Raw genomic sequence first — 24,925 nt, 5'->3', positions numbered from 1 at the left:
GGTTGAACCTTCTCTTGTTCCACCTCTTCACCCCTATCTTGTCGCCATGGTGACTGCTCTACAATTGGCGAGGCTTGCACTTCAAAGTCCTAGGCTCGCTTCATCCGGGTCCTTCAGCTGTGGACTTTCTGCTGATTGGGCCTTTTCCTTTTCCCCTGATTGGCCGACATCGGGAAAGACGGCGAAGAGCTAGGAAAAGAGGGAAAACACTAGGGTCGCAGGGTTCAAAATGGCTCCAACCTCCTTTGGTGACGTAGAGAGCAGAACTTGGGTCTGCCCCTCCCTTTTAGTTAAGGGAGCAGAACTGGGATTAGCCCGACGTTTGGATAGTGCGAACATCGATCTGCGGCGCTGGTGTTAACCCAACTCATTCGGCTGGACGACTCAGCCCTCCCCATATTAGGTGATTTACAGAGCAAAACTGAACTAAAGGCCCACCCCTTTCTTAATGTTGTACACAGAGTAGAACAGGATTGACTTCAACTCCGTTTTAAACCTTCAGAGCAGGAAAGCTCTGGGCTCAACCCCTTTGTGAGTGGTGCAAAAGGGGCAAAGCCCGCCCCTTTTAAGGAGACCCGCGGAGGCTAGACCCGCCCTTTCCTCCTTATAATTTGCCTATCAGAAATAGGGTCTTCTTCCCGGGTTGGACCCCGGGGAGTTTGGGCTTTTCCTACAATCACTGACCCTCACTGTGACTAAAGGAGCAGAATTAGGTAACAGTCCTCCCACTACCAATCCTCTTCCCGAGGGCATGTAAACTAATGCAGGGTAAAGGTGTGGCTAGAGGTGGGACCTTGATAAAAGATCCCATGTGACTCAAGAGTAAGGAAAGATGAGAAGTTAGCAGTTGCGTAAAGAAGGACTGGGGCAGATGAGGATTCAGGAAGCTTGAGGTTTAGGAAGGAAGATATTGAGAGGGAAAGGTGGAAATGAAGGAGAGTGAAGTGATGGAATGATCCTAGTAAAGGGATAATGGGAGTGGAGGAAGAGAAGAGGGGATGGAAAACTAGATACATGGCTACCAAATTAAGGAGGCACCCGCATTCCAGAGGAATCGGCATTCTTCCTCACTTTTTATTTTTCTAGAAAGCACCCCTGAAGCCAAATTTCCATTGGAAGAAAAGATGTACCCATATTGTATGTTGTGAGAAGGGGTTGTCTCAGCTTGGGCAAGTAAGGAGACTGATAGGAAGGAAGTAGGAAAGAAAAGGTACAGAGGTAAAAGAGCATGGAAAAGGGTCAGGGATAAGGCCAAAGAGATCTCTTCTCTTTAAAGGCCAGAGAAGGCAGGTGGAGGGGGGAGCTGGACTGCTGGGAGATAGTGAGGGACAAAGGGCAAAGGAAACCAGACCAGAGGACTGGAGAGTGAGATGGAGTCCTGGAGAGAAAAAAAAGAGAGGTGAACTTAATGCTTGTCATATGGTAGGTAGATGCTTGATAAATGTTTAGAATTGAATGGGTACGGGAAAAGGGGTCCTTAAGAATAGTTGGGGGGAATAAGCAGCAGATAACCGGAGTTGAGAAAAAAAGAGACCAAGTAAAAGTGGCAGTTAAAAGAGAGCTGATGGAGAATAAAGGAAGGAATGTGCGGAAGGAGGAATACAGCACCAGGGGATCCAGAGCTGAAAGGGAGTTAGAGAAAAAAAAGATGCAGCTGGAGCCAGAGATGGGGGCAAAGACCGAGGGAGAGCCCTGGGGCGGGGCTCGCAAGAGGACACTGGTAGATGTGGGGAGGAGATGCCTGAGTTTCTGGGAGACGATTGGCAAAACAGGCTGCCCATCACCGCCCTCCACTTCCTGGCCGGCCCCGGAAACCAGCAGGCGTTGGGGAGGGGTGGCGGGGGAATAGCGGCAGCAGCAGCCCCAGCCCTCAGAGAGACAGCAGAAAGGGAGGGAGGGAGGGAGGGTGCTGGGGGGACAGCCCCCCACCATTCCTACCGCTATGGGCCCAACCTCCCACTCCCACCTCCCCTCCATCGGCCGGGGCTAGGACACCCCCAAATCCCGTCGCCCCCTTGGCACCGACACCCCGACAGAGACAGAGACACAGCCATCCGCCACCACCGCTGCCGCAGCCTGGCTGGGGAGGGGGCCAGCCCCCCAGGCCCCCTACCCCTCTGAGGTGTGGGCGGGAAAGGGATGGGAGGAGGAGGGAAGAGGGTGCTGAAAGCGACTAGGATGAGGGGAAGGGGAGAGATTGGGTCTGGGAGGGCCGACTGGGGGAGAGGGTTGCTGGGGAAAGGAGAGGGGCCGACTGGGAAGAGGGTTGCTGGGGATAGGAGAGGGGACCTGAGAGGGAGGAAGGATGGAAGAGACCTGGGAGGGAGGAGAAATGGAAACCCTTGTGAATTTGGGACTGGGAGTGTGCACAGGGAATCCTGGAGAGGGAATTCCCTACACCTTCCCCAATTCCTTTTCTTGCCCTTTGACCCCACATGACTCTTGAAGGGTCATGAGGGGAGAAGGCCAGCAGAATTTGCCTCTTAGGAATACCCTTAGGTGCCTCTGTTTCCATCTAGGCACAGGACCTCTTGTTTCTCAGTGGCCTTCCACACTGCTAGACCCTTACTGACACACAAATGCCTTATGGGAGCCATGTTTTCTACATTGAGTCTGTGTGCCTTTGACATGTTTAATGGCTTGTGTGCAACTAGGTTGTCCCAATGCTATCCATAGGCTGTGTAGAAATGGTGTGTTATTTTCTATCAGAATTGCCCATTCTCCATTCTTGTGTCCATGTCTCACATCCAGTTTTGACATGTTTAAGTACCGCATGTGTGTGAGTTTTCATATATTGCACCTGTTCTATAGTTTCATGTTACTTGCACGTTTTATGTTTTGGCATGTTTATTTCAGCATGTGAAGGTTATATACCTTATTTTGCTTTGACTGACATGTCCATGGTCCTACCATTTGCAGTAGTCTTCATGTGTGGGATCCCATGGCTTGGCTGAATACCCCACACTCTCATGTCTGACTGAATTGGCCTGTTTGCTGTGTTTTCCCAGTCACAGTTCACAGAACACATGTGTATGCGCCTTTGCACGATACACTGATGTAACAGGACCATAGAATGTGTGTTATAAATTTGTCATCAGTATATTTTGTGAGTCGTATGCTCATTAAATTTGGCCCTCCATTGCATTTCTAAATCCTTGGACTTTTGTTCTCCAAAGAGGGTCACTTAATATCAAGTGTTAAGAGAAGAAGGTAACTGGGTCTCCAGGTCTGCAAAGAACCATCCCTGCATGCCTTACCTTGGTGACCTCCCTGGCCCATACCTCTCTACACAAACATTATCTTTCCAGTGGCTGTGTACAGTCTGTGTCCATGAGCTCAATGCATGTCACAGGGTCAACCCTGCTGTGAACCCCATTGTTGGTATTTATTTATGGACATTATCCTCCATTCTTTGCACTGTTGGCACACATTTGATGAGAGCAGCATCTTTCCCTGTGGCATCTTGATCCCATTCGGTACATTTCTCTTGTGAGATGACCTCTTCCTGATTATTGTTACTCTGCCTTCATTATGGCTATGTATTGCATGTATCTATTCAGAGTCGGTTACCATTAGGCTTGGTGTGTTCGTTACTTTCTCAGTGACTTCTTTTAGTAGTCACTTCTACTCAAGAGGATAACTATCTCATTTGTGATCAGAACCGCCATCTCTGTCATTAACTGTGGCTCTATGGGTGGGTATACAGCCTTAGAATCTGTTCAGCAAGTGTTTATTGAGCACCTACTCCATCTCCTATTGTCCTGGCACTGGAGATAAGACAGAGTCCCTGTCCTTAAGCTGCTTACAGCCTAAGGAGGGAAACAAAAACGCCAGTCAACACATAGTGTGTTGTCAAGATCAGTGGTTCTTAAATTCAGGCGCACATCAGACTCACCAGAGGGCTTGTTGAAATACAGATTGCTAGCCAGCCACAATGGCTCACACCTGTAATCCCAACAGTTTGGAAGGCTGAGGCAGGAGGATCGCGTGAGTCCAGGAGTTCAAAACCAGCCTGAGTGACAGAGTGAGAAAAAGAAAAATAGATTGCTGGACCTAATGCCCAGAATTTCTGATTCAGTAGATCTGGGGTGAAGTCTAATAATTTGCATTTCTATACTTCGAGACCCGCTGATCAAGATAAAAGTGTAAGGAAAGCACAGGCCTGGAGGGGTTCAGGCAGCCCTCCAAAAGGTGACACTGAGCTGTGTGAGGCAGGAGAAGAGACGGGCATTCCAGCCAAAGGGAACAGCATGTTCAAGGTGGGGAAGCATGAAAGATCATGGTGTCTGAGGAACTGAAGTGAATCAGTTTGACTGGAACAAAAAGAGTTTTGTGAGGATGTGGTCGAAGATGTAAGCAGAAGTCAACTTGTCAAGAAGAGCCTTTAGGCAAGACAGGGAAATGCTCTGTGTTTCAGAAAAATTTGTGCTAACAGAAAAATCTCTGTGGTTGCTACGTGGAAGATGGATTGGAGGGAGTTGGGAGCCTACTCCACATAGTTCAGGGGAGAAATGATGCTGTTCTGAACTTGTAGGGGCAGTGGGATGGAGCAGCTCAGAAAGCCTACGGTATTCCATCTGGCAGGGTCTCCTGTTTCCTCTATTGCCTGTTACCTTCTCGCTTGGCAATAGGCTTACCTTTGAGCATAGCCCTTCCCGTCATGGGAAGACAGTGCCTGTGGCCTCAGTAGGAATGACAGGTATTTGCCTGAACACCCTTTTTGTGAATTGTTACCCTGCCCCCAACAGTGGGGCAGAGTGGAGGAAGGAGGAAGAACCTAGAACACAGGTTCTGTGTTCCTGCCTCTCTTCCTCTTGAGCCCTTTCCTCTCCCAGGGCAAGTGCTGTTAGGTCACCTTTACTCCATTCCCTCCTTTTTTCACTTGGTGAGGCCTCACACACTGTACCTGCCCACGCAAAGTGTCACTAGAAGGAAGGGAAAGGGTAGTAGGATTCGTTTGCCTGTCTGGAGGTAGGATTGGTCTTTGTAGCTATTCCAGGTATGTCCATAAGTTTACCTAGGAATGGGGGAGCTGCCTGGGTGGAGAGGGATTTTTCTAGTTATGCATTTACATTCTTTTATCTGTCACTGGGTGTAATTATAAATTTGTGTCTATGTGTGAACATGTTAGTCTTTGTATGACTGTGTGTCTGTTGGCATTAGTGACACGAACTTTTAGTCTTGCCATTTGGCCCTTGGGTATATGGCTGTGAGTGTTCTGTCACAATCACCATATATGCTGTGTGCTGTGTTCGTATATGTATATGCAATACATACCAGTGTCAGCGTAACGGAGTGGTTAGGAACACAGGTGGCTTAGATTTAACCTAGAAACTGCTGTTTAGGAGCTGTATGACCTCAGGTAAGTTATTTAGCCTCCCTGGGCCTATTTCCTATAAAATGTAAATAGTAATAGTACTTTCTAGACTATCATATGCATCATTTTAAGAGTTTAACTTAATGTATTGACCAGTACTGTTGTACAGAAATATAATGCAAGCCACAATGTAATTTTTTTATGGTAGCCACATTTTTACAAGGCAAAAAGAGTGAAATTAATTTTAGTAATATATTTTCTTGAATCTGATAACATCCAAAAGATTATAATTCCTTTTTTTTTTTTTTTGAAACGGAGTCTCACTCCGTTGCCCAGGCTGGAGTGCAGTGGCGTGATCTTGGCTCACTGCAACCTCCGCCTCCCGGATTCAAGCGATTCTCCTGCCTCAGCCTCCCGAGTAGCTGGGATTAAAGGCATGTGCCAACAGGCCCGGCTAATTTTTGTATTTTTAGTAGAGACGGGGTTTCACCATGTTGGTCAGGCTGGTCCTGAACTCCTGACCTCGTGATCCACCCACCTCGGCTTCCCAAAGTGCTGGGATTACAGGCGTGAGCCACTGCACCCGCCCAAGATTATAATTTCAAAATGTAGTCAGCATAAAAGATTAATAATGGATATCTTACATTTTGTTTTTTATTCAGTCTTTGAAATCTAATGTGTATTTTACATTTCCAGCACATCTCAGTTCAGACTAGCTGCATTTCAAGTAGCTAGTATTAGCTGCATTCAAAGTAGCCACATGTAGGTGGTGACTACTTTCTCGGACAGCACAAGTATAGACCATTATAAGACCCTTACCCAGCTACAAGTGTTAGCTATTATTCTTGTTGTCATTTATTATCAGGTATCTGTGAATTGTAGATGTCCGTGTCTTGTGTCTCTTGTCTGAATATATCCGGAGCCTTTGGGAAGAGTGGTGGGAGAGCAGTCCTGAGCTCTATCTCCACCACCCTCATCCTAGAGAGCCTTCCTGGGAAGGTTTCAATGAGACCCCTGCCCCAGTTTGTGTCTCAGGCCCTTGTCCTCATAGCACCAGCCCCCAACCCTGCCTTCTGTGCCTTGCCTACCCCACTCTCCTCCAGAAACCAGGCTGATTGTCCCTTGCCCCATCCCCTGCAGGTGGCCAGAATGGATTTGTGGCCAGGGGCATGGATGCTGCTGCTGCTGCTCTTCCTGCTGCTGCTCTTCCTGCTGCCCACCCTGTGGTTCTGCAGCCCCAGTGCCAAGTACTTCTTCAAGATGGCCTTCTACAATGGCTGGATCCTCTTCCTGGCTGTGCTCGCCATCCCTGTGTGTGCCGTGCGAGGACGCAACGTCGAGAACATGAAGTGAGGGGCAAGGGGTCTTGGGCAATGAGGGAACCTAAGGGTACAAAGTGAGTAGTGGATTGGGGGAAGGGGGCATGGTGTGTGTAGAAAAGACTGAGAGAGACCAGAGACAGGGAATGGGGAGAGGACTGCAAAGGTGATCAGAAAGACAGTAAGGTGGGGGGAGCTGAGGCATGCAGATGGACATCAATGGATCCCACTGGGACCCCTTGCCATGACCCCACAGGATCTTGCGTCTAATGCTGCTCCACATCAAATACCTGTACGGGATCCGAGTGGAGGTGCGAGGGGCTCACCACTTCCCTCCCTCGCAGCCCTATGTTGTTGTCTCCAACCACCAGAGCTCTCTCGATCTGCTTGGTGAGACCCCACCACAGGGCACACCTCCCCCAGCCATGCCTCCCCTCCTGGAACCTTCCCTAGAATATCTTCTCCTAGAGATCCTCAATTCCCCTTCCTCTGGGACATTGCCCCCTTGCCTCTCACTCAGGCCTTCATTCCCTGGGTAGAACTGCCCTCATAAGCAGGGTACATATACTTTTGCTCACCCTTTCCTTCACTTGGGGCCCCCCCTCCCTGCCTAGTCTCCTCCTTCACCTCCAGTCCCTACCAGAGTGGGTGATGAGCTGGGTGAGGTGGGTTGCCTTCTGTGACACTCTGCCTCCACCCCGATCTTCACCCACTCCCACCCTGCCCAAGGGATGATGGAGGTACTGCCAGGCCGCTGTGTGCCCATTGCCAAGCGCGAGCTACTGTGGGCTGGCTCTGCCGGGCTGGCCTGCTGGCTGGCAGGAGTCATCTTCATCGACCGGAAGCGCACGGGGGATGCCATCAGTGTCATGTCTGAGGTCGCCCAGACCCTGCTCACCCAGGACGTGAGTCATCCTGGGGAAATGGGGGATTGGAGGGATACAGAGTAGAACAGTTGTAAATAAACTGATATGCAGGGCCAGTGGGCCTCAAAGGTCCCATTATAACATCACACCTACTCTGACTCCTCCATATGTGTTTGTCTTCCTTGACCCTCTTTCTCCCCCAGGTGAGGGTCTGGGTGTTTCCTGAGGGAACGAGAAACCACAATGGCTCCATGCTGCCCTTCAAACGTGGCGCCTTCCATCTTGCAGTGCAGGCCCAGGTGACTACTGCTCTTCGTTCTGCTACTCAGCTGCCAACCCCCACCATTCCCTCATCTCTGGGCAGGGGCTTATTGTAGGAGTCTCTGAAGAGAGCTGTGGACTGACCTGCTTTACCCCTTCCCCAGGTTCCCATTGTCCCCATAGTCATGTCCTCCTACCAAGACTTCTACTGCAAGAAGGAGCGTCGCTTCACCTCGGGTGAGGGCTTTGAGCAGTTCTGGGGTAGGGTGTGTCCGGCGAGGCTGGGAGGACATCCCTGTGAGGCAGGGGGATCATTCAGTGTCAGAGCCATGAGATGTCTACACAGTCATCTAGTCTAACCCCACATCAGCCAATAAGTCTTTATTAAGCACCCACCATACCCTGCCAGATGGGTAGCACTTGGTCCCACCAAGAGAGGCTGTTACTAATCTTAACAGGAAAGATAAGGCCTGTGTGCACAAAGCTGTAATGAATAACACTCATTCAGCAGTAAATGCCAAACCCAGAGGAGGGGGGCTGGAGGGGTGCTGAGGAGATGTCTGAACTGGGGACTGGAGAAGGCTTTGTATAGGAGAAGGGCCTCAGAAGTGGCAGCTGGCAAGCCCAGGGATGGTTGTCCAGGGTTGGGGGAAGAGAACTGAAAGGCTGAGGAAGAGCATCACTCGGAAGCTGGGCCCCACCTGTGGGCAAAGACCTGGGTGGACAGGCCATGATGGTGCTCCCCTTGCCCCAGGACAATGTCAGGTGCGGGTGCTGCCCCCAGTGCCCACGGAAGGGCTGACACCAGATGACGTCCCAGCTCTGGCTGACAGAGTCCGGCACTCCATGCTCACTGTTTTCCGGGAAATCTCCACTGATGGCCGGGGTGGTGGTGACTATCTGAAGAAGCCTGGGGGGGGTGGGTGAACCCTGGCTCTGAGCTCTCCTCCCATCTGTCCCCATCTTCCTCCCCACACCTACCCACCCAGTGGGCCCTGAAGCAGGGCCAAACCCTCTTCCTTGTCTCCCCTCTCCCCACTTATTCTCCTCTTTGGAATCTTCAACTTCTGAAGTGAATGTGGATACAGCGCCACTCCTGCCCCCTCTTGGCCCCATCCATGGACTCTTGCCTCGGTGCAGTCTCCACTCTTGACCCCCACCTCCTACTGTCTTGTCTGTGGGACAGTTGCCTCCCCCTCATCTCCAGTGACTCAGCCTACACAAGGGTGGGGAACATTCCATCCCCAGTGGAGTCTCTTCCTATGTGGTCTTCTCTACCCCTCTACCCCACATTGGCCAGTGGACTCATCCATTCTTTGGAACAAATCCCCCCGACTCCAAAGTCCATGGATTCAATGGACTCATCCATTTGTGAGGAGGACTTCTCGCCCTCTGGCTGGAAGCTGATACCTGAAGCACTCCCAGGCTCATCCTGGGAGCTTTCCTCAGCACCTTCACCTTCCCTCCCAGTGTAGCCTCCTGTCAGTGGGGGCTGGACCCTTCTAATTCAGAGGTCTCATGCCTGCCCTTGCCCAGATGCCCAGGGTCGTGCACTCTCTGGGATACCAGTTCAGTCTCCACATTTCTGGTTTTCTGTCCCCATAGTACAGTTCTTCAGTGGACATGACCCCACCCAGCCCCCTGCAGCCCTGCTGCACCATCTCACCAGACACAAGGGGAAGAAGCAGACATCACGTGCTGCACTCACTTCTGCCCCCTGGGGAGCTGGGGATAGGAGGGCTTTTAATTTATTTCTTTTTCTGTTGAGGCTTCCCCCTCTCTGAGCCAGTTTTCATTTCTTCCTGGTGGCATTAGCCACTCCCTGCCTCTCACTCCAGACCTGTTCCCACAACTGGGGAGGTAGGCTGGGAGCAAAAGGAGAGGGTGGGACCCAGTTTTGCGTGGTTGGTTTTTATTAATTATCTGGATAACAGCAAAAAACTGAAAATAAAGAGAGAGAGAGAGATCTGGGTGCTTGGTGGTTGCATTTGTTAAGGAATTGAAGAAGCAGTTCTTGCCCAGGCAACCTGCCCCCAGCCAGAAGACTCAGGGGCAGGCCAAGAACACAGGCCTCCCCCTTTCTTCAGCTCTCTGAAGTTTCCATTGTTCATTGCTCTTTGGTGGCTGATAGCCTTATCTGCAGCTCACAGTCGGCCAATCCCAGAGGATTAGTGGGTCCGGTTTCTGTATAAATTAGGGGGCAGGGGTGCTGTAGAGGCTTCTTATCGATTGACGCCGAGGCCCAGGCTGTTGTCCTCACAGGAGCCTGGTTAATGACATGGCAGACACAGTGGCTGTGGTCAGCCTGGAGTGGACTACACTGCCACTCTCACCAAACAATAAGTGAAACTGTTGGGCTGGGGACAGGATTTCAGAAGAGAACGATGGTAAAGTGGAGAGGCATGAGGATAGTGAATGTTGGAGAGGGGCTTGGAGAAAAGAGGGAATGCCTGAATGGAGAGGGGTCTTGGGGAAAGTTGGGGAATAGAAGTCAAGGCGGGAGGAGCGTGAGGACTCACAGGCACCTAGCCTCTCCTCCAGCAGCAGCACCTGGTCGCTGAGAGATTCGATCCGGTCACCCCGGCCCCACAGCTCAGCCACCTGTTCTGGCTGCAGCTCTTCAGGCGGCACGGGCAGCACCGCTCTGACCCAGGCCCCAGCCTGACCGGCCCACTAGAAAGGAAGAGATGCCTCAGGGTATTGACAGTGACGTCTGGCCTCGCCCCACCCAGCAGGCTTGGCTCACCTGCTCCAGCCGCTCCAGGCGCCCTCGCAGCTCGTGAATCTCCTGCTTCAGAGCGCGCTCATCTTTTTCCGCCTCCCGAACTAGGGACAAAGGAGACCAAGAGCGTGACCACTACCCGAGCCCGGACGCCCGTCCCGAGTCCCCCCGGTGGCCCGTACTCCTGCCCACTCACCGGCCACGCTGAGTATGCTGGCACTGGTTGGGGGCTCTGGGGACCCCTCCGTGCAGGTGCGCCCGTCCACGCTTAGCACTAGGTCATGGGGGCAGCCGCAGGTGAAGCTGCCTGCCGTATTAAAACAACGGTGCGAGCAGAGGGTGATGCTGGTCCTACATTCATCCACGTCTAGTTACCGAAAAAAGGAAGGAGCTGAGAGAGGGGGCGGGGGCAAGCACCTGGGTAGGTGGGGAGGACAAGCTGACTCACCCACATGACAGTGCTTCCCTCCCCAGCCGGGAGCGCACTCGCACTGGTCAGGCCTAACGCAGACGCCTCCGTTCAGGCAAGGCTTGGCGCAGATGGCTGAGGACAGAGGAAGTGGGGTTCAGACTCGAACCGACGACCCAGCTCCCCAGCTCCGTGGGGCGCGCCTCCCGCAAGGCCCGGAAGACCCAGCCTCACCTTCACAGGTGAGCGCCCCCGGGTGCCGCTTCTTCCAGCCCTGGCAGCACACTGCATGGGTCTGCTGAACCTCCCGCCTCACCTCCCGCCACATAACGCGGTACATGGTCCTGGAACACAGCGCCCGGCTCAGGACCCTGAGTACGGGTCCTAGTCGGGGTTCTTGGGGTCCCATCTCCCCATCCCTCACCTGTAAGTGCTGCAGATGCGCCTCCCAGCGCACAAGGTCAGGTAGGGCTTGTACACTGGTTGGCTGTAGGACTCGTTGTAGCGGAGCGGGACCACCAGTGTCTGCTTGGAGCAGACTCCCTGACTGCGTCCATGCCAGAGGATGAGGTGGGAGAGATTGAGTAGGCCAGGCCCTGGGGAGCCAGGAGTCCCACTTCCCTCAAGAGGCTACTGAGGCCCCCCGCTCTCCCTCCAGATGACAGCCTCTCACCCCCATTCTAAACTTACAGTTATGTTTTGCCTCCTGTGAAGCCCCACCCCCAGCAGAAGGCTCCCGAGAAGAGCTCACCCCGGGCCCTACCCCCTCTGTTGTCACCTCTCTCTGAGGGATCCACCCTTGGCCCCCTCGCCTGATATCAGTAGCAGGAGGAAGGAGAATCCGCCTAAGAGAGTGCACAGCTCAGCCCTGGACCCCATGATTCGCTTTGACGCTGGACCCTACAGGCTGCAGGCAAGAAAAGGTTAATGGATGCCCGTCCCCTCTCCTGTTAATTTCTCCAGCACTAGTCCCTCCAAGGGCACTCTGCAGGAACCCTCTAAGGGAGTCAGGACATTCACTTTTACATACTAGCCACCAGGATTGCCTACACCTGTGTGTACAACCCAACACTATCCTGTCCTTAGCATATCATGATCCTTTCAGCATCATAAAAGCTCACACCCCAGCACACTCCCTCCACCTCCCCTCTAACCTACTTACTTCTAATCCCCTCTGCACAACCTGGAGGGACACACAGGCAACCCTCCCCTTATGACCCTCCTGTCTATTTTGGGTTTTTTGTTTTTTGTTTGTTTGTTTGTTTTTGAGAAGGAGTTTCGCTCTTACTGCCCAGGCTGGAATGCAATGGCATGTTCTTGCCTCACCGCAACCTCCGCCCCCCAGGTTCAAGTGATTCTCCTGCCTCAGCCTCCCAAATAGCTGGGATTACAGGCATGCGCCACCACGCCTGGCTAATTTTGTTTTGTTTTGTTTTGTACGGTGTGAGGGTATATAGCTAGGGTTTTTTTGTTTTGTTTTTTTTGTTTGTTTTTTGAGACGGAGTCTCGCTGTCACCCTGGCTGGAGTGCAGTGGTGCGATCTCGGCTTGCTGCAAGCTCCGCCTCCCGGGTTCATGCCATTCTCCTGCCTCAGCCTCCTGAGTAGCTGGGACTACAGGCGCCTGCCACCACACCCGGCTAATTTTGTTTTGTATTTTTAACAGAGACGGGGTTTCTCCATGTTGGTCAGGCTAGTCTCGAACTCCCGACTTCAGGTGATCCGCCCACCTTGGCCTCCCAAAGTGCTGGGATTACAGGTGTGAGCCACCGTGCCTGGCCAACCCTCCTGTCTTTAACATGCCCTCTTATAACTTCATACCTTCAAAACCCTAGCTGGTTGGGCGCGGTGGCTCACACCTGTAATCCCAGCACTTTGGGAGGCTGAGGTGGGTGGATCATGAGGTCAGGAGTTCGAGACCAGCCTGGCCAAGATGGTGAAACCCCATCTCTACTAAAAAATACAAAAAATTAGCCAGGCACAGTGGTGGACGCCTGTAATCCCAGCTACTCGGGAGGCTGAGGCAGGAGAATCCCTTGAACCCTGGAGGCAGAGGTTGCTGTGAACCAAGATCGTGCCACTGCACTCTAGCCTGGGCGACAGAGCAAGACTCCGTCTCAAAAACAAACAAACAAACAAACAAAAACCCTAGCTATATACCCTCACACCGTACACACAAACCAAGCACCTGGAAACTCCACACCTTTCACACGCTGCTACTCCCCTCATATACCCACACCGTCACATAACGCCCTAAATGCACATCCCTTGCTCCAACAAAACACCCTTCAACTCATGCCCACCCTAAGTCTCTGAGTAAACCCCACTCTTTCCCCATTTGAAATTCTCTCCCCACCTGCCTTCCTCTCTCTCTCCATTCCCACCTGGCTTCTTTCTCCTGGGAGGCTTCAGGCAGACCAGCCTCAGCAGAAGCAGCTCAGACTGGTGGGTGGGCCTGGCAGGCTAAGAAGGAGAGGAGGGGCTGGGCCAGAGAGTCCTCCCATTCCTGCCCCCTCCCACAAGCCGCCTCCTTAGCTCCAGCAGGGTCAGCTCAGTAGGGTCAAGTCCCACTACGCTCATCCCCACCCCAGCAAAGGGCTCCCTAGAAGTATCTTTCCAACCCTCTGAGGCCCCTATTTCTGGACTCCCCAGATCAGAAGCTATGAGCTCTGTAACATCACCAGTACCCCCTTGAACCCAAAACAGACTAGGGGAGAGTTAGGGGGCAGGGAGAGAACCAGCTGCAGGGAACAAAGCAGTTCAGGTTATGGGAGAAAAAGCAAGATCAGCTGAGGAAAGCTAGAAGGGCAAGTCGTCACAAAGGGGCAGGGGGGCAGCCCAGGGCACCAAGGGGAAAACTGCCCCCCTCTCTTCATGACATTTGTTAGGGCTTAGGGGGAACAGAATTGAGTCAGCCACCACCCCCCATGCCAGAACAGACAGGGCCCTATTGTCTCAGCCAAAATTCCTTCTTTCAAGGAAGAGGAGGCTCATTGTCCAGCCCTACACCCAGCTCTGGCCCACAAAGCTCAAAAGTGGCACAACGAATGCCCACCCTGACCCTCTGCCCCCTCGTCTAGCCTGGGGGTGGCAGGCACATTCCACCCATGAGGCTGAGGCCCAAACCACTGGAGCCCTGAGCTTAACCCCCCAGTCTTGGGGACTGGGAGAGGAAGAGAATTGTCTTCAGCAGGAAAGAACCCGCAGAGAACCAGGAACCCACAAAGAATGGGCATTGAGAGAGAGCGGAAACACCAAGGGGGTCCCCACCCTAGACCAGGCATCTGGGCACCCAGGCCTCAGGCTCTGCCCCCACCCTCCTTGGGGAGCCAGGTCCCCTCCACCTGGAAATGAACCAAGTCACACTGAGGAAATGGAACTTTATTTCCGTAAATACAGGGATAACACCTATTCAAAGGTAGTTAAAAGAGGGCCTGGGGCCTCAAAGAAACTAGGCTCTCCCAGGGGGGTACTCCAACACTGATCATAGGGACTGGGGGATCCCCAAACCTGAGATGGGCCTCATAGGCCACAGATATTCCCCAACACTGACACTTCAAGAACGGAACTGTCCCCATAGGGGAGCCTCAGAACCCCACTCTCATGGATAGTCCCTCTTAGGAGTTGGGAGGGCTGATGTCAGGGGACTTCAGAGAAAAAAGGGAACATGGGGAGAAGAGAAGCTAAAAATGTCCTGAGTGGCCTGGAAGGAGACCCCTGTGGTGGGCAGGGGGTGGGTTCTCCACCCATACAGCCAGATACGGAGGAGCAGCAGCAGCAAAAGCAGCCACAAGTTAAAAACATGGTTTCTCACTTCCCAACTTCGGCCTTGAGAGAAAGGGACAGCATGGAGCAATCCCCCAAATGAGAGGACATGAGGTAGGGGAGGCCTGGAATTGTCATTCATGGAGGAGCAGAGGAAGGGGGTTCTGGGAGGCCAAGTCTCTACTAAAACCCCGTCTCTACTAAAAACGGGGGATAATATGGGAGCAATGAGGTGGTCACAGGCACACCAAAGCCTGACATCTGCTTTCCAAGGCCACCACTTGGTCTCTGGACCGAGGAGTTCCTGGGGACCCCTGAATATATCCTCAGGAGAGCCAAGGTTCAATGCAGGTCTCATAAAGGGTACGGTTGGAGTGCCAGGCTGTGTGGGAGATCCCGGCCATTGGACACCTCACTATGGCCCCCCGGGCCAATAGAGTCTTCAACCCAAAAGAATCCCGCAGATAAACCTTCAAGGTGGTCGAAGGGGCGTGGAAGCATGGAAGAGAGACACAAGGAGAGACAAAGTGAGTTACTGCTGGGATCCTGGACCACCTCCCCACAGGGTGAACCCTTCAGCTCAGGAGTCACAGAGAGGGCTCTGGAATAAGGTGGGACAGCGGCTAGAAGGGGAAGTAATCCCAGGGGGCTCACCAGTTGCTCCTCCATCTCCAGGACGGTCTCATTTGCATCATAGAAACCAAAGAAGCTACAAAGAGATTTGGGGGGAGGTTATCAGAAGAGCTGGAGAAAATCTGGCCAGGCGCAGTGGCACACGCCTGTAATTGCAGCACTTTGGGAGGCCAAGGCGGGCAAATCACCTGAGGCCAGGAGTTCAAGACCAGCCTGACCAAAATGGTGAAACCCCATCTCTACTAAAAATACAAAAATTAGCTGGGCATGGTGGCAGATGCCTGCAAGCCCAGCTACCCAAGAGGCTGAGGCAGGATAATTACTTGAACCTGGGAGGTGGAGGTTGCATTGAGTCGAGATCGCACCACTGCACTTTAGCCTGGGTGACAGAGCGGGACCCCATCTCAAAAAGGAAAGGAAAGGAAAAAGGAAAGAAAAAAGAAAAGGAAAAAGGAAAGGAAGAAATCAAGGTGGGCTAAGGTCCCAAAGGAACCCAAGGCCTACTGGGGAGACAGGTAGCAGGGAGGACACTCAAAAATACCTTACTGGATATAATGTACTTCATGAGGTGATACACTGAAGATACAACCTCACTTCTGTAGAAACCCCATCAAAAATGCATTACTGGCCGGGCGAGGTGGCTCACACCTGTAATCCCAGCACTTTGGGAGGCCAAGGCCGGCGGATCACCTGAGGTCGGGAGTTCAAGACCAGCCTGGCCAACGTGGTGAAACCCCATCTCTACTAAAAATACAAAATTAGCTGGGCGTGGTGGCTCAAGCCTGTAATCCCAGCACTTTGGGAGGCCGAGGAGGGTGGATCACCTGAGGTCAGGAATTCGAGACCAGCCTGGCCAACATGGAGAAACCCTGTCTCTACTAAAAATACAAAATTAGCTGGGCGTGGTGGGCGCCTGTAATCCCAGCTACTCAGGAGGCAGAGGCAGGAGAATTGCTTGATTCTGGGACGCAAAGGTTGCAGTGAGCCAGGATGGCGCCACTGCACTCCTGCCTGGATAACAGAGTGAGACTCCATCTCAAAAAAAAAAAAAAAAATTTATTACCTAAGCACGAGAAAATATCCAACCCACACTGAGGGAAATTCTACACAACAGCTGATCCATATGCTTCGAAAATATCAATGTCATGGACAAAGACTAAAAACCATTCCAGATTAAAAGATACTAAAGAGGGCTGGCACAGTGGCTCATGCCTGTAATCCCAGCACTTTGGGAAGCCGAGGTGGGCAGATCACCTACGGTCAGCAGTTCGAGACCAGCCTGGCCAACATGGTGAAACCCCATCTCTACTAAAAATACAAAAATTAGCTGGGTGTGGTGGCATATACCTGTAATCCCAGCTACTCGGGAGGCTGAGGCACACTTGAACTTGGGAGGCAGAGGTTGCAGTGAGCCGGTATCACGCCACTGCACTCCAGCCTGGCGACAGAGTGAGACTTTGTCTCAAAAAAAAAAAAAAAAAAAAAAAAAAAGGCCAGGTGTGGTGGCTCATGCCTGTAATCCCAGCACTTTGGGAGACCAAGGAGGGTGGATCACCTGAGGTCAGGAGTTCGAGACCAGCCTGGCCAACATGGAGAAACCCCGTCTCTACTAAAAATACAAAATTAGTTGGGCATGGTGGCGGGCGCCTATAATCCCAGCTACTCAGGAGGCTAAGACAGGAGAATCACTTGAACCTGGCAGGCGGAGGTTGCAGTGGGCCGAGATTTGCCATTGCACTCCAGCCTGGGCAACAAGAGTGAAACTCCAACTCAAAAAAAAAAAAAAAAAAAAAAAGATACTAAAGAGACGTAACAAGATCATGCAACTCAAGATCCTGATTTGGATCTTCCACTGTATATTTTTTTCTATAAGGACAGTTGGAAAAATTTGAATAATCTGTGAGCGCATATTCAGGAAAATTTGAATCTATGTTTATATTTAAATATAACATTAACGTATATAAATAAATGTATATATATTTAGAGAAAAAAGATATTAATGTAAACATGACAAAATGTTGACATTTGCGAAATCTAGGTGAGGAGTATAAATGACTGCTTTTTGCTATTTTGGTAACTTTTTTTTTTTTTTTGAGACAGGGTCTTACTCTGTCACCCAGGCAGGAGTGCAATGGTGAGATCTCGGCTCACTGCAGCCTTGACCTCCTAGGCTCAAGCAATTCTCGTACCTCACCCTCCCAAGTAGCTGGGACTGCAAGGGCTCACCACCACGCCCAGCTAATTTTTGTATTTTAGGTAAAGACAGGGTTTTGCCATGTTGCCCAGGCTGGTCTCAAACCCCTGGGCTCATGCCTCGGCCTCCCAAAGTGCTAGGATTACAGGCGCAAACTTTTCTTAAGTATGAAATTATTTCAAAATAAAAAGGTCTTAAAATCCTTTTTTTCTTTTTTTTTTTGAGACAGAGCCTTGCTCTGTCGCCCAGGCTGGAGTGCAGCCTGACCCTGTCGGCTCATTGCAACCTCCGCCTCCTGGTTTCAAGCAGTTCTCCTGCCTCAGCCTCCTGAGTAGCTGAACTACAGGCGTGCACCACCAGGCCCGCTAATTTTTGTATTTTTAGTAGAGATGGGGTTTCTCAATGTTAGCCAGCTGTTCTCGAACTCCTGACCTCAGGTGATCCACCCGCCTCGGCTTCCCAAAGTGCTGGGATTATAGGCGTGAGCCACCGCACCCAGCCAGATGGAGTTAAAATCTTTTAATTAAAAAATATTGGCCAGGCAAGGCCGGGTGCGTGGGCTCACGCCTATAATCCTAGCACTTTGGGAGGCCGAGGCAGGTGGATCACGAGGTCAGGAGATCGAAACCATCCTGGCTAACACAGTGAAACCCCGTCTCTACTAAAAATACAAAAAAATTAGCCGGGCGTGGCGGCGGGTGCCTGTAGTCCCAGCGACTCAGGAGGCTGAGGCAGGAGAATGGCGTGAACCTGGGAGGCAGAGCTTGCAGTGAGCCGAGATCACGCCACTGCACTCCAGCCTGGGCGACCGAGCGAAGACTCCAACTCAAAAAATATATATCTATGTATATATATATTGGCCAGGCGCGGTGGCTCACGCCTGTAATCCCAACACTTTGGGAGGCCGAAGCAGGCGGGCGGATCACAAGGTCAGGAGATCGAGACCATCCTGGCTAACACAGTGAAACCCCGTCTCTACCAGAAATACTAAAAATTAGCCAGGCATGGTGGTGGGCACCTGTAGTCCCAGCCACTTGGGAGGTGAGGCAGGAGAATGGCTTGAACCCAGGAGGCGGAGGTTGCAGTGAGCCGAGATTGTGCTATTACACTCTAGCCTGGGCGACAAGAACAAAACTCTGTCTCAAAAAAAAAAAAAAAAAGGAAGAAACAGTGACTTGGAACATTAAAAATGTTATATAACCATGAGCTATCACTGTCATTCATAGGGTTGTGGTAGATCTGAAATGACATGATGTACATAAAACTCATCACTTACTATTATATTATTACAATATTGTAAGGGATGTCCTGCCTTCACTGAAAACTGTCCAGTGCCTTCCCATCTCACTCAGAATTAAAAAAAAAAAATCAAAAGCCTGGTTACCGGGACTGTCGGGAAATAGGGATGAGGATATATATATATATATATATATATTTTTTTTTTTTTTTTTTTTTTTTGAGATGGAGTTTCGCTCTTGTTGCCCAGGCTGGAGTGCAATGGCGCAATCTCAGCTCACTGCAACCTCTGCCTCCCAGGTTCAAGCGATTCTCCTGCCTCAGCCTCCCAAGTAGCTGGGATTACATGCATGCATCACCACACCCAGCTAGTTTTGTATTTTTAGTACAGACAGGGTTTCTCCATGTTGGTCGGGCTAGTCTCGAACTCCCGACCTCAGGTGATCCACTGCCTCGGCCTCCCAAAGTGCTGGGATTACAGGCGTGAGCCACCACACCCAGTCTATTTTTTAATGGGTATACAATTTCAGTTTGGGGAAAAAGAAGTTCTGGAGATGGATGGTGCTGATGGGTGATGGTTTTACAATGATGTGAGTATACTTAATGCCACAAAACTGTACATTTTTAAATGGTTAAAATGGCAATTTTATGTTATGTATATTTTATCACACAAAAAAGAAAAAAAAATATCAAGGGCCTTACCTTGACCTGCTAAGGTTTGACATGCCTGGTCCCCTGCTACCACTTTTAGCTCCTCTCCTGTCCTCTCCCCAGCTCCTTGTGCATTAGCCATGCTGGCCTCCTTATTGCTCACACGTGCCTCAGGGCCTCTGCAGGTGCCAGACCTTCTCCCTGGGGGGTTCTTCCACCCAGAGCACAACTCCCTCCTTCACTTCCTTCAGTCTCTAATTGAATGGTGATTTTTCCAGGAGGACTTCTTCGGCCACTATTGAAACTAGGCCCGGGACATCCTCTAATCCTTTCCCCTGCCTTATTACCTGACATATATATTTGTATGTATGTATCAGCTGTCTTACAAACTAGAATATAAGCTACATAACATTAGGGACTTCTCTTTTATTTACCACTGCATCCCTAGGGCCCAGAACAAGCCTGCGCCCATAATGTTGAATAAATATTTGTTGAGCAATTCAAGTAGCTCAGGTGACATTATAGATCACACATGGTGACCTATAACACAGGCAAGCACATAGTACCATGGAGCCATGGATTTTTTTCTAAGGAATAGGATGGAGGGGACAAAGCTGGAGGCTGTTATAATAGTCCAGGTAAGTAAAGAGGTGGTAGGAAATGTGATAAAATGGTATAAAACTACACACACACATTGAACCAATGTGAATTTCCTGGTTTTGATACTGTGCTATAATTACATAGGATGCAACCACTGGGGGAAGCTGGGTGAAGGGCCTCGCTATACTATCTTTGCAATTTCCTATGAATCTATAAGAATTTCAAAATTAAAAGTTTTTATAAAGTGGGGGAGGGGGTGATAGGGATGGAGAGGAGAAGAGTCAGCAGGACTTAGTGACTGGCTTGATACAAGGGGTTGGGATATGACTCCCAGGTTTTGGTCTTGGGTGACATGATGAATGGGGGGAGGAGCACTAACTGAACAGTGGAAGGAGCAGGCCAGTTTAGGCATGAGATAAAGACCAACTGGGGTTGGGGGATGTCTTTAGCCAATCTTCAGGCCACAAAATCCCTTATTACCTGGACTGCCAGGGAGTAATAACACCATCATCAGGGCCCCCAATCAGCACCAGGTGGCCCACACGAAGAAAGTTCTTCCGCCATACTGTAGGATGGGAAGAAGAGAGGCTGAGTCAGCCACAGGGGTCAGGCCAGGTTGGAGAGGGAGACATAGGGAGTCAAAGAAGCAGAAAAAGCAACACAGGTAGGAGTCTGAATTCTCACCTGTGGCATTGGGATGGTCTCTTTCCCCATTGATCAGGGCCAGGAAGCTGCTGGCATTGAGGTACAAGTCATCATGGTGGGGATCTGGGTACAAATGGCAGTTAGAAAAAGAAGCAGAAAAGGGAGGCAAGACTGGTGGTGAAAAGCCCAATAAGGAAGCTGCAGCAATAGTCAAGGTGGATAGTAATAAAATAGTAGTGATAATGTAGGCCAGGTGCGGTGGCTCACACCTGGAATCCCAGCACTTTGGGAGGTAGAGGCAGGTGGATCACTTGAAGTCGGGAGTTTGAGACCAGCCTGGCTAACATGGCGAAACCCTGTCTCTACTAAAAATACAAAAGTTACCCAGGCATGGTGGTGCATGCCTGTAATCCCAGTTACTCGGGGCGCTGGAATCACTTGAACCCAGGAGGTGGAGGTTACAGTGAGCCGAGACTGCACCACTGCACTCCATCCTGGGACACACAGTGAGACTCCATCTCAAAATAATAATAGTAGTGATAACAACTGTTAACATAGTAACAAGTACTTTTTTTTTTTTTAGACGAAATCTCACTCTGTCACCCAGGCTGAAGTGCAGTGGCAGGATCTCCGCTCACTGCAACATCTGCCTCCCGGGTTCAAGCAATTCTCCTGACTCAGCATCCTGAGTAGCTGGGATTACAAGCGTGTGCCCACATTCAGCTAATTTTTTTTTGTATTTTTAGTAGAGATGGGGTTTCACCATGTTGGCCAGGCTGGTCTCGAACCCGACCTCAGGTGATGTGCCCACCTCCACCTGCCAAGATATTGGGATTACAGGTGTGAGCCACCACACCTGGCAATAGCAAGTACTTCTATCTAGTATCTACTATATGAGCCAGGTACTATTCAAAGTACATTGCATTCATTTATTTATTTAATCCTTACAACCACCTGGTGAAGTACATGCTATAATATTTTACAGATAAGGAAAACTGAGTAACAGAATGGTTAAGTAACTTGCCCAAAGGCACCCAATAGGGTCAAGATTCAAACCCAAGTATTCTGGCCCCATGGTCTGGTCTAGAGGTTGGCAAACTGTGACCAAAGGACCAAATCCAGCCTGCTACTTGTTTTTGTAAATGAAGTTTTACTGGAACACAGGCACATTCATTCACATATGGTACATGTCTGCTTTCACACTACAACAGCAGAATTGAGGAGTTGTGAAACAGACTATATGTCCTACAAAGTCAAAAATATTTACTCTCTGGCCCTTTATAGACAAGGTTTGCTGACTCCCACATCAGACTAAACCTTCTAAGGCAATAAGGTGACACACTTAAAACATTCTGGGCCAGGTGCAATGGTTCACACCTGTAATCCCAGCACTTTGGGAGGCCGAGGCGAGTGGATCACCTGAGGTCAGGAGTTCGAGACCAGCCTGGCCAACATGGCGAAACTCCATCTCTACTTAAAATACAAAACTTAGCCGGGCATGATGGCGCCTGCCTGTAATCCCAGCTACTAGGGGGACTGAGGCAGGAGGATCACTTGAACCTGAGAGGCGGAGGTTGCAGTGAGCCGAGATGGTGCACTGCACTCCAGCCTGGGCAACAGAACAAGACTCCGTCTCAAAAAAAAAAAAAAAAAAAAAAAAAAATTCTGAACAGAGCCTGTTCAAATAACTCAATAAATGTAAGTTATCTTTATTGTCATCACTGCTATTGGTTGTAGCAGAGGTGGAAGCAACTGACCTGATCCATGGAAGCCCCAGTTCAGCATCCCCACTCACCATGCCAGTAGTTGCAGATGGAGAATTCCTGGCCCCAGGGGCTATAGCAGATCCGATAGAGGTTAGACCGCATGGAGGTGGGGAACAGCCACTTCAAGTAGTCCGTGTCTGGCAAGCGAATGGCAATGCTAAGTGACCATAAACCTCTGTTCCCCCAAAACTCAGGGCATTCTATGGAGTCTAGTGCCCACTCACCTCCATACTGTCCCATCTGTGGAGAGGAGAGGGAGATGAAAGAATCCACATTGTGATCATCCATGACAGAAAGCAGAGCCCGGCACACAAGGCCCCCTGTAAGCAGAACACCACATTGGGCAGGCACTTAAGGACAGCAAAGCCAGCAGCACCCCCCACCCCCACCACACACACACACACACACACACACACACACAAAGAGACACACACAGACACACACTGTACACAAAGGAGACTGAGGCTTACAGAAGGCAGGCACACCCTGTGCCAAAAGGTCACACATCATATAAGTGACTGAGCCCGAATTAGATGCTGGGCCTCCTGCCTCTAGTTCTAGGATGTTTTTACCTGCCCCATTAGCCCTTATGTCCAAGAACCACGGGTAACAGGAAGCAAAAGGGCAGCAGTGTAGGGAGCCTCCCTCCCATTCAAGACAGAGATGAGACCCAGGTGCTGAGGGAAGTCAGAAAGGAAGGGCTCAGGTACTAGGGTTGTGCCTGGAGCAATGTGGTTCAGAAAAAGGGACACTAGGAAGTGTCCCTCAGATAAGGATCAAGCCTCAGATAGGGCTTAGGAGTTAGGGGCAGGGGAGTCGCCTACCCTGCGAGTAGCAGATGAGATGCACCCCTTGAGGGGCCTTTGCCATGATGGGGACCACAGCCTCTCGGAACCCTTGCACCTGTTCCCACAGGGGTCGCAAGCTCTCTCTCCCATCGAAGAGATCGAGCACTGTCACCACAGTCCCGGGGTGTGTCTGTGGGAAGGGGGCAATGCAGCCACCGGGGATAGGCTAAGAAGCTCCCACACGCCACCCCCTGGCCCGCGTCCACAGGTCTATTGTACCCTGCTAGAACCAGGGATCCCGTCCCCCAACTCTCCCCCACGCCAGCACCAGCTCCCTGAGGAACTGGGCAGGCCCAGAGAGGTGGCTTTCAGTTCCCCGCTCTCCCTCCCCTGCCACAGTAGACGCTTCTAACGCCCTGCACCCAGGTGTCCCCTGCCAGACCTCATTGATGTATTCCAGCAGGTGGCGGAAGCTGTACGAGCTGTCGAAGAGCCCATGCACCACGATGACCGGCTTGTAGGACGCGCGGTGGGGCCCGGGGGCTGCAAGCAGCAGCAGCGGCAGGAAAGGCAACAGAAGCAGGACCCACGCCGCGGGGAGCCGCTGCCCCCAGAGCCCCAGCATGCTCCCGCCTGAGAAAGGGGTGATAAGGGCATGTGAGGGAGATGGCAACACCCTCCTCCCTCGGAACAGACGCCCGGCAATCAAGCCACCTCCTCTCGCTCCCACACCAGGTCCGTGTCACAAAATAGCCTACTTTTAACTTACTCCAGCCCTCTCCCTACAAACACACCCCCCCACCACGTTGACGCACCAACGCGCACCCAAAGTCCCGCCCCCAACTCAGCGTTCGGGGGACTTGTTCTCTAGGTTCAGGATCTTCCTAATGCATCGCCTCAGCAATGAACAACGCGGAGTTCTTTAATACCCGTGAGCAGCAGCCCAGGCCCCTTGAAGAGTGCAGACTCCCACCTAGCCTGGGTCCGTAGGCCTCGCTCCACCCGCTGTTTACTTATCCCAAGTCTGGAACCCACGGTGGCGGGGGGAAGGGTGAGGAAAGAGAGCGCAGGGGAATGACGGATGGGAGGGGGAAGGGCGGGCTGCTTGGGGTCGCGCAAATCCGTCACGTCCGGGGCTTTCTCTGGCAACCGCGCGAGCGTTCCCCGCAACACAGACCCAGGACAGGAGGGGCAATGGAATATTCCATTGCGCCCTAGGTGCTGGGGAGGAAACAGGCGGAGCGATCCATTTAGGCCAGTGGGGAGAGGAAAAAGCAGCAAACATATTCTGGGAACGGAAAGAAGGCCTCTCCAGGCTTCGTTGCCCCCAGCGACCCAAAGGTCCGATTTCCCCGCCTTGATTCTCCCCACTTCCCAATACAGGCGTCTGGCTCCGCAGCAGAACACGAACTTTGCATTCCCCAAGGGGCGGCCAGGGGGCGGACCAGGGAAAGGTAGTCCTCTGCATTTTGCCGTGTGCTGGGTGAGTGGCAGGGTGGCCTGGAGGGCTGATGCCAACCCGGGCGTGCCCCTCAACACCCACCCCCACCCCACCCTCCAGTCCGCCCCAGGTCAGCGACTTACAACTCTTCATTCTGAAGTGCGTGTAGTGCCCTTGTCTCCAGAGACGCAGAGAGTCCTCGAGGCCCCTTGAGCTAAGTGCAGCCTGGCCCAGTTTCTCCTGCCCTACTCTACTCCCCTCCCTATAAGCGACCCACCCTCAAGGGGCGGAGGGCGCGTAGGGATGCGCTGACT

The 24,925-nt window shown here is 51.5% G+C and overlaps 3 protein-coding genes across 12 annotated transcripts; 1 reads left to right on the top strand and 2 right to left on the bottom strand.

Annotated features, from left to right (window-relative positions):
* Positions 1 to 40: 40 nt before the first annotated feature.
* On the top strand, positions 41 to 9,729 carry AGPAT1 (1-acylglycerol-3-phosphate O-acyltransferase 1). 3 transcript variants are annotated; one of them, XM_063812362.1, is made up of 7 exons: positions 41 to 403; positions 6,458 to 6,666; positions 6,893 to 7,026; positions 7,366 to 7,541; positions 7,706 to 7,801; positions 7,928 to 8,000; positions 8,518 to 9,729. In XM_063812362.1, exons 2-7 carry the CDS (start codon positions 6,467 to 6,469, stop codon positions 8,688 to 8,690), a joined length of 852 nt encoding a protein of 283 aa, XP_063668432.1. In that variant the 5' UTR covers positions 41 to 403; positions 6,458 to 6,466; the 3' UTR covers positions 8,691 to 9,729. The 3 variants fall into 3 exon arrangements, with proteins under 3 accessions (XP_063668432.1, XP_001163919.2, XP_001164116.1); XM_001163919.8 differs by lacking the exon at positions 41 to 403 and adding an exon at positions 751 to 1,422; XM_001164116.7 differs by lacking the exon at positions 41 to 403 and adding an exon at positions 1,798 to 2,122.
* EGFL8 (EGF like domain multiple 8) lies at positions 9,659 to 13,355 on the bottom strand. Of its 3 annotated transcripts, XM_063812361.1 has the most exons (9): positions 13,277 to 13,355; positions 11,673 to 11,801; positions 11,319 to 11,441; positions 11,129 to 11,238; positions 10,934 to 11,029; positions 10,682 to 10,852; positions 10,510 to 10,589; positions 10,283 to 10,436; positions 9,659 to 10,029 (listed from the first exon to the last, which is right to left on the bottom strand). In XM_063812361.1, exons 2-9 carry the CDS (start codon positions 11,771 to 11,773, stop codon positions 9,986 to 9,988), a joined length of 879 nt encoding a protein of 292 aa, XP_063668431.1. In that variant the 5' UTR covers positions 11,774 to 11,801; positions 13,277 to 13,355; the 3' UTR covers positions 9,659 to 9,985. The 3 variants fall into 3 exon arrangements, with proteins under 3 accessions (XP_063668431.1, XP_009449231.1, XP_016810713.1); XM_009450956.2 differs by having other exon boundaries at positions 9,659 to 10,436; XM_016955224.4 differs by lacking the exon at positions 13,277 to 13,355 and having other exon boundaries at positions 9,659 to 10,436; positions 10,682 to 10,792; positions 11,673 to 12,895.
* On the bottom strand, positions 12,991 to 24,839 carry PPT2 (palmitoyl-protein thioesterase 2). 6 transcript variants are annotated; one of them, XM_003311194.6, is made up of 9 exons: positions 24,755 to 24,839; positions 23,613 to 23,803; positions 23,207 to 23,360; positions 22,607 to 22,702; positions 22,412 to 22,519; positions 20,656 to 20,739; positions 20,452 to 20,536; positions 15,312 to 15,366; positions 14,259 to 15,127 (listed from the first exon to the last, which is right to left on the bottom strand). In XM_003311194.6, exons 1-9 carry the CDS (start codon positions 24,762 to 24,764, stop codon positions 14,984 to 14,986), a joined length of 927 nt encoding a protein of 308 aa, XP_003311242.2. In that variant the 5' UTR covers positions 24,765 to 24,839; the 3' UTR covers positions 14,259 to 14,983. The 6 variants fall into 6 exon arrangements, with proteins under 6 accessions (XP_054542761.1, XP_003311242.2, XP_009449234.2 ...); XM_054686786.2 differs by lacking the exons at positions 14,259 to 15,127; positions 24,755 to 24,839 and adding an exon at positions 12,991 to 13,355 and having other exon boundaries at positions 23,613 to 23,795; XM_009450959.5 differs by having other exon boundaries at positions 14,259 to 15,366.
* Between the last annotated feature and the right edge of the window lie 86 nt (positions 24,840 to 24,925).

The sequence above is a fragment of the Pan troglodytes genome, chromosome 5, assembly GCF_028858775.2.
Source record: "Pan troglodytes isolate AG18354 chromosome 5, NHGRI_mPanTro3-v2.0_pri, whole genome shotgun sequence".
Lineage (NCBI taxonomy): Eukaryota > Metazoa > Chordata > Mammalia > Primates > Hominidae > Pan > Pan troglodytes.
This window is presented reverse-complemented; position numbering and strand designations above follow the sequence as displayed.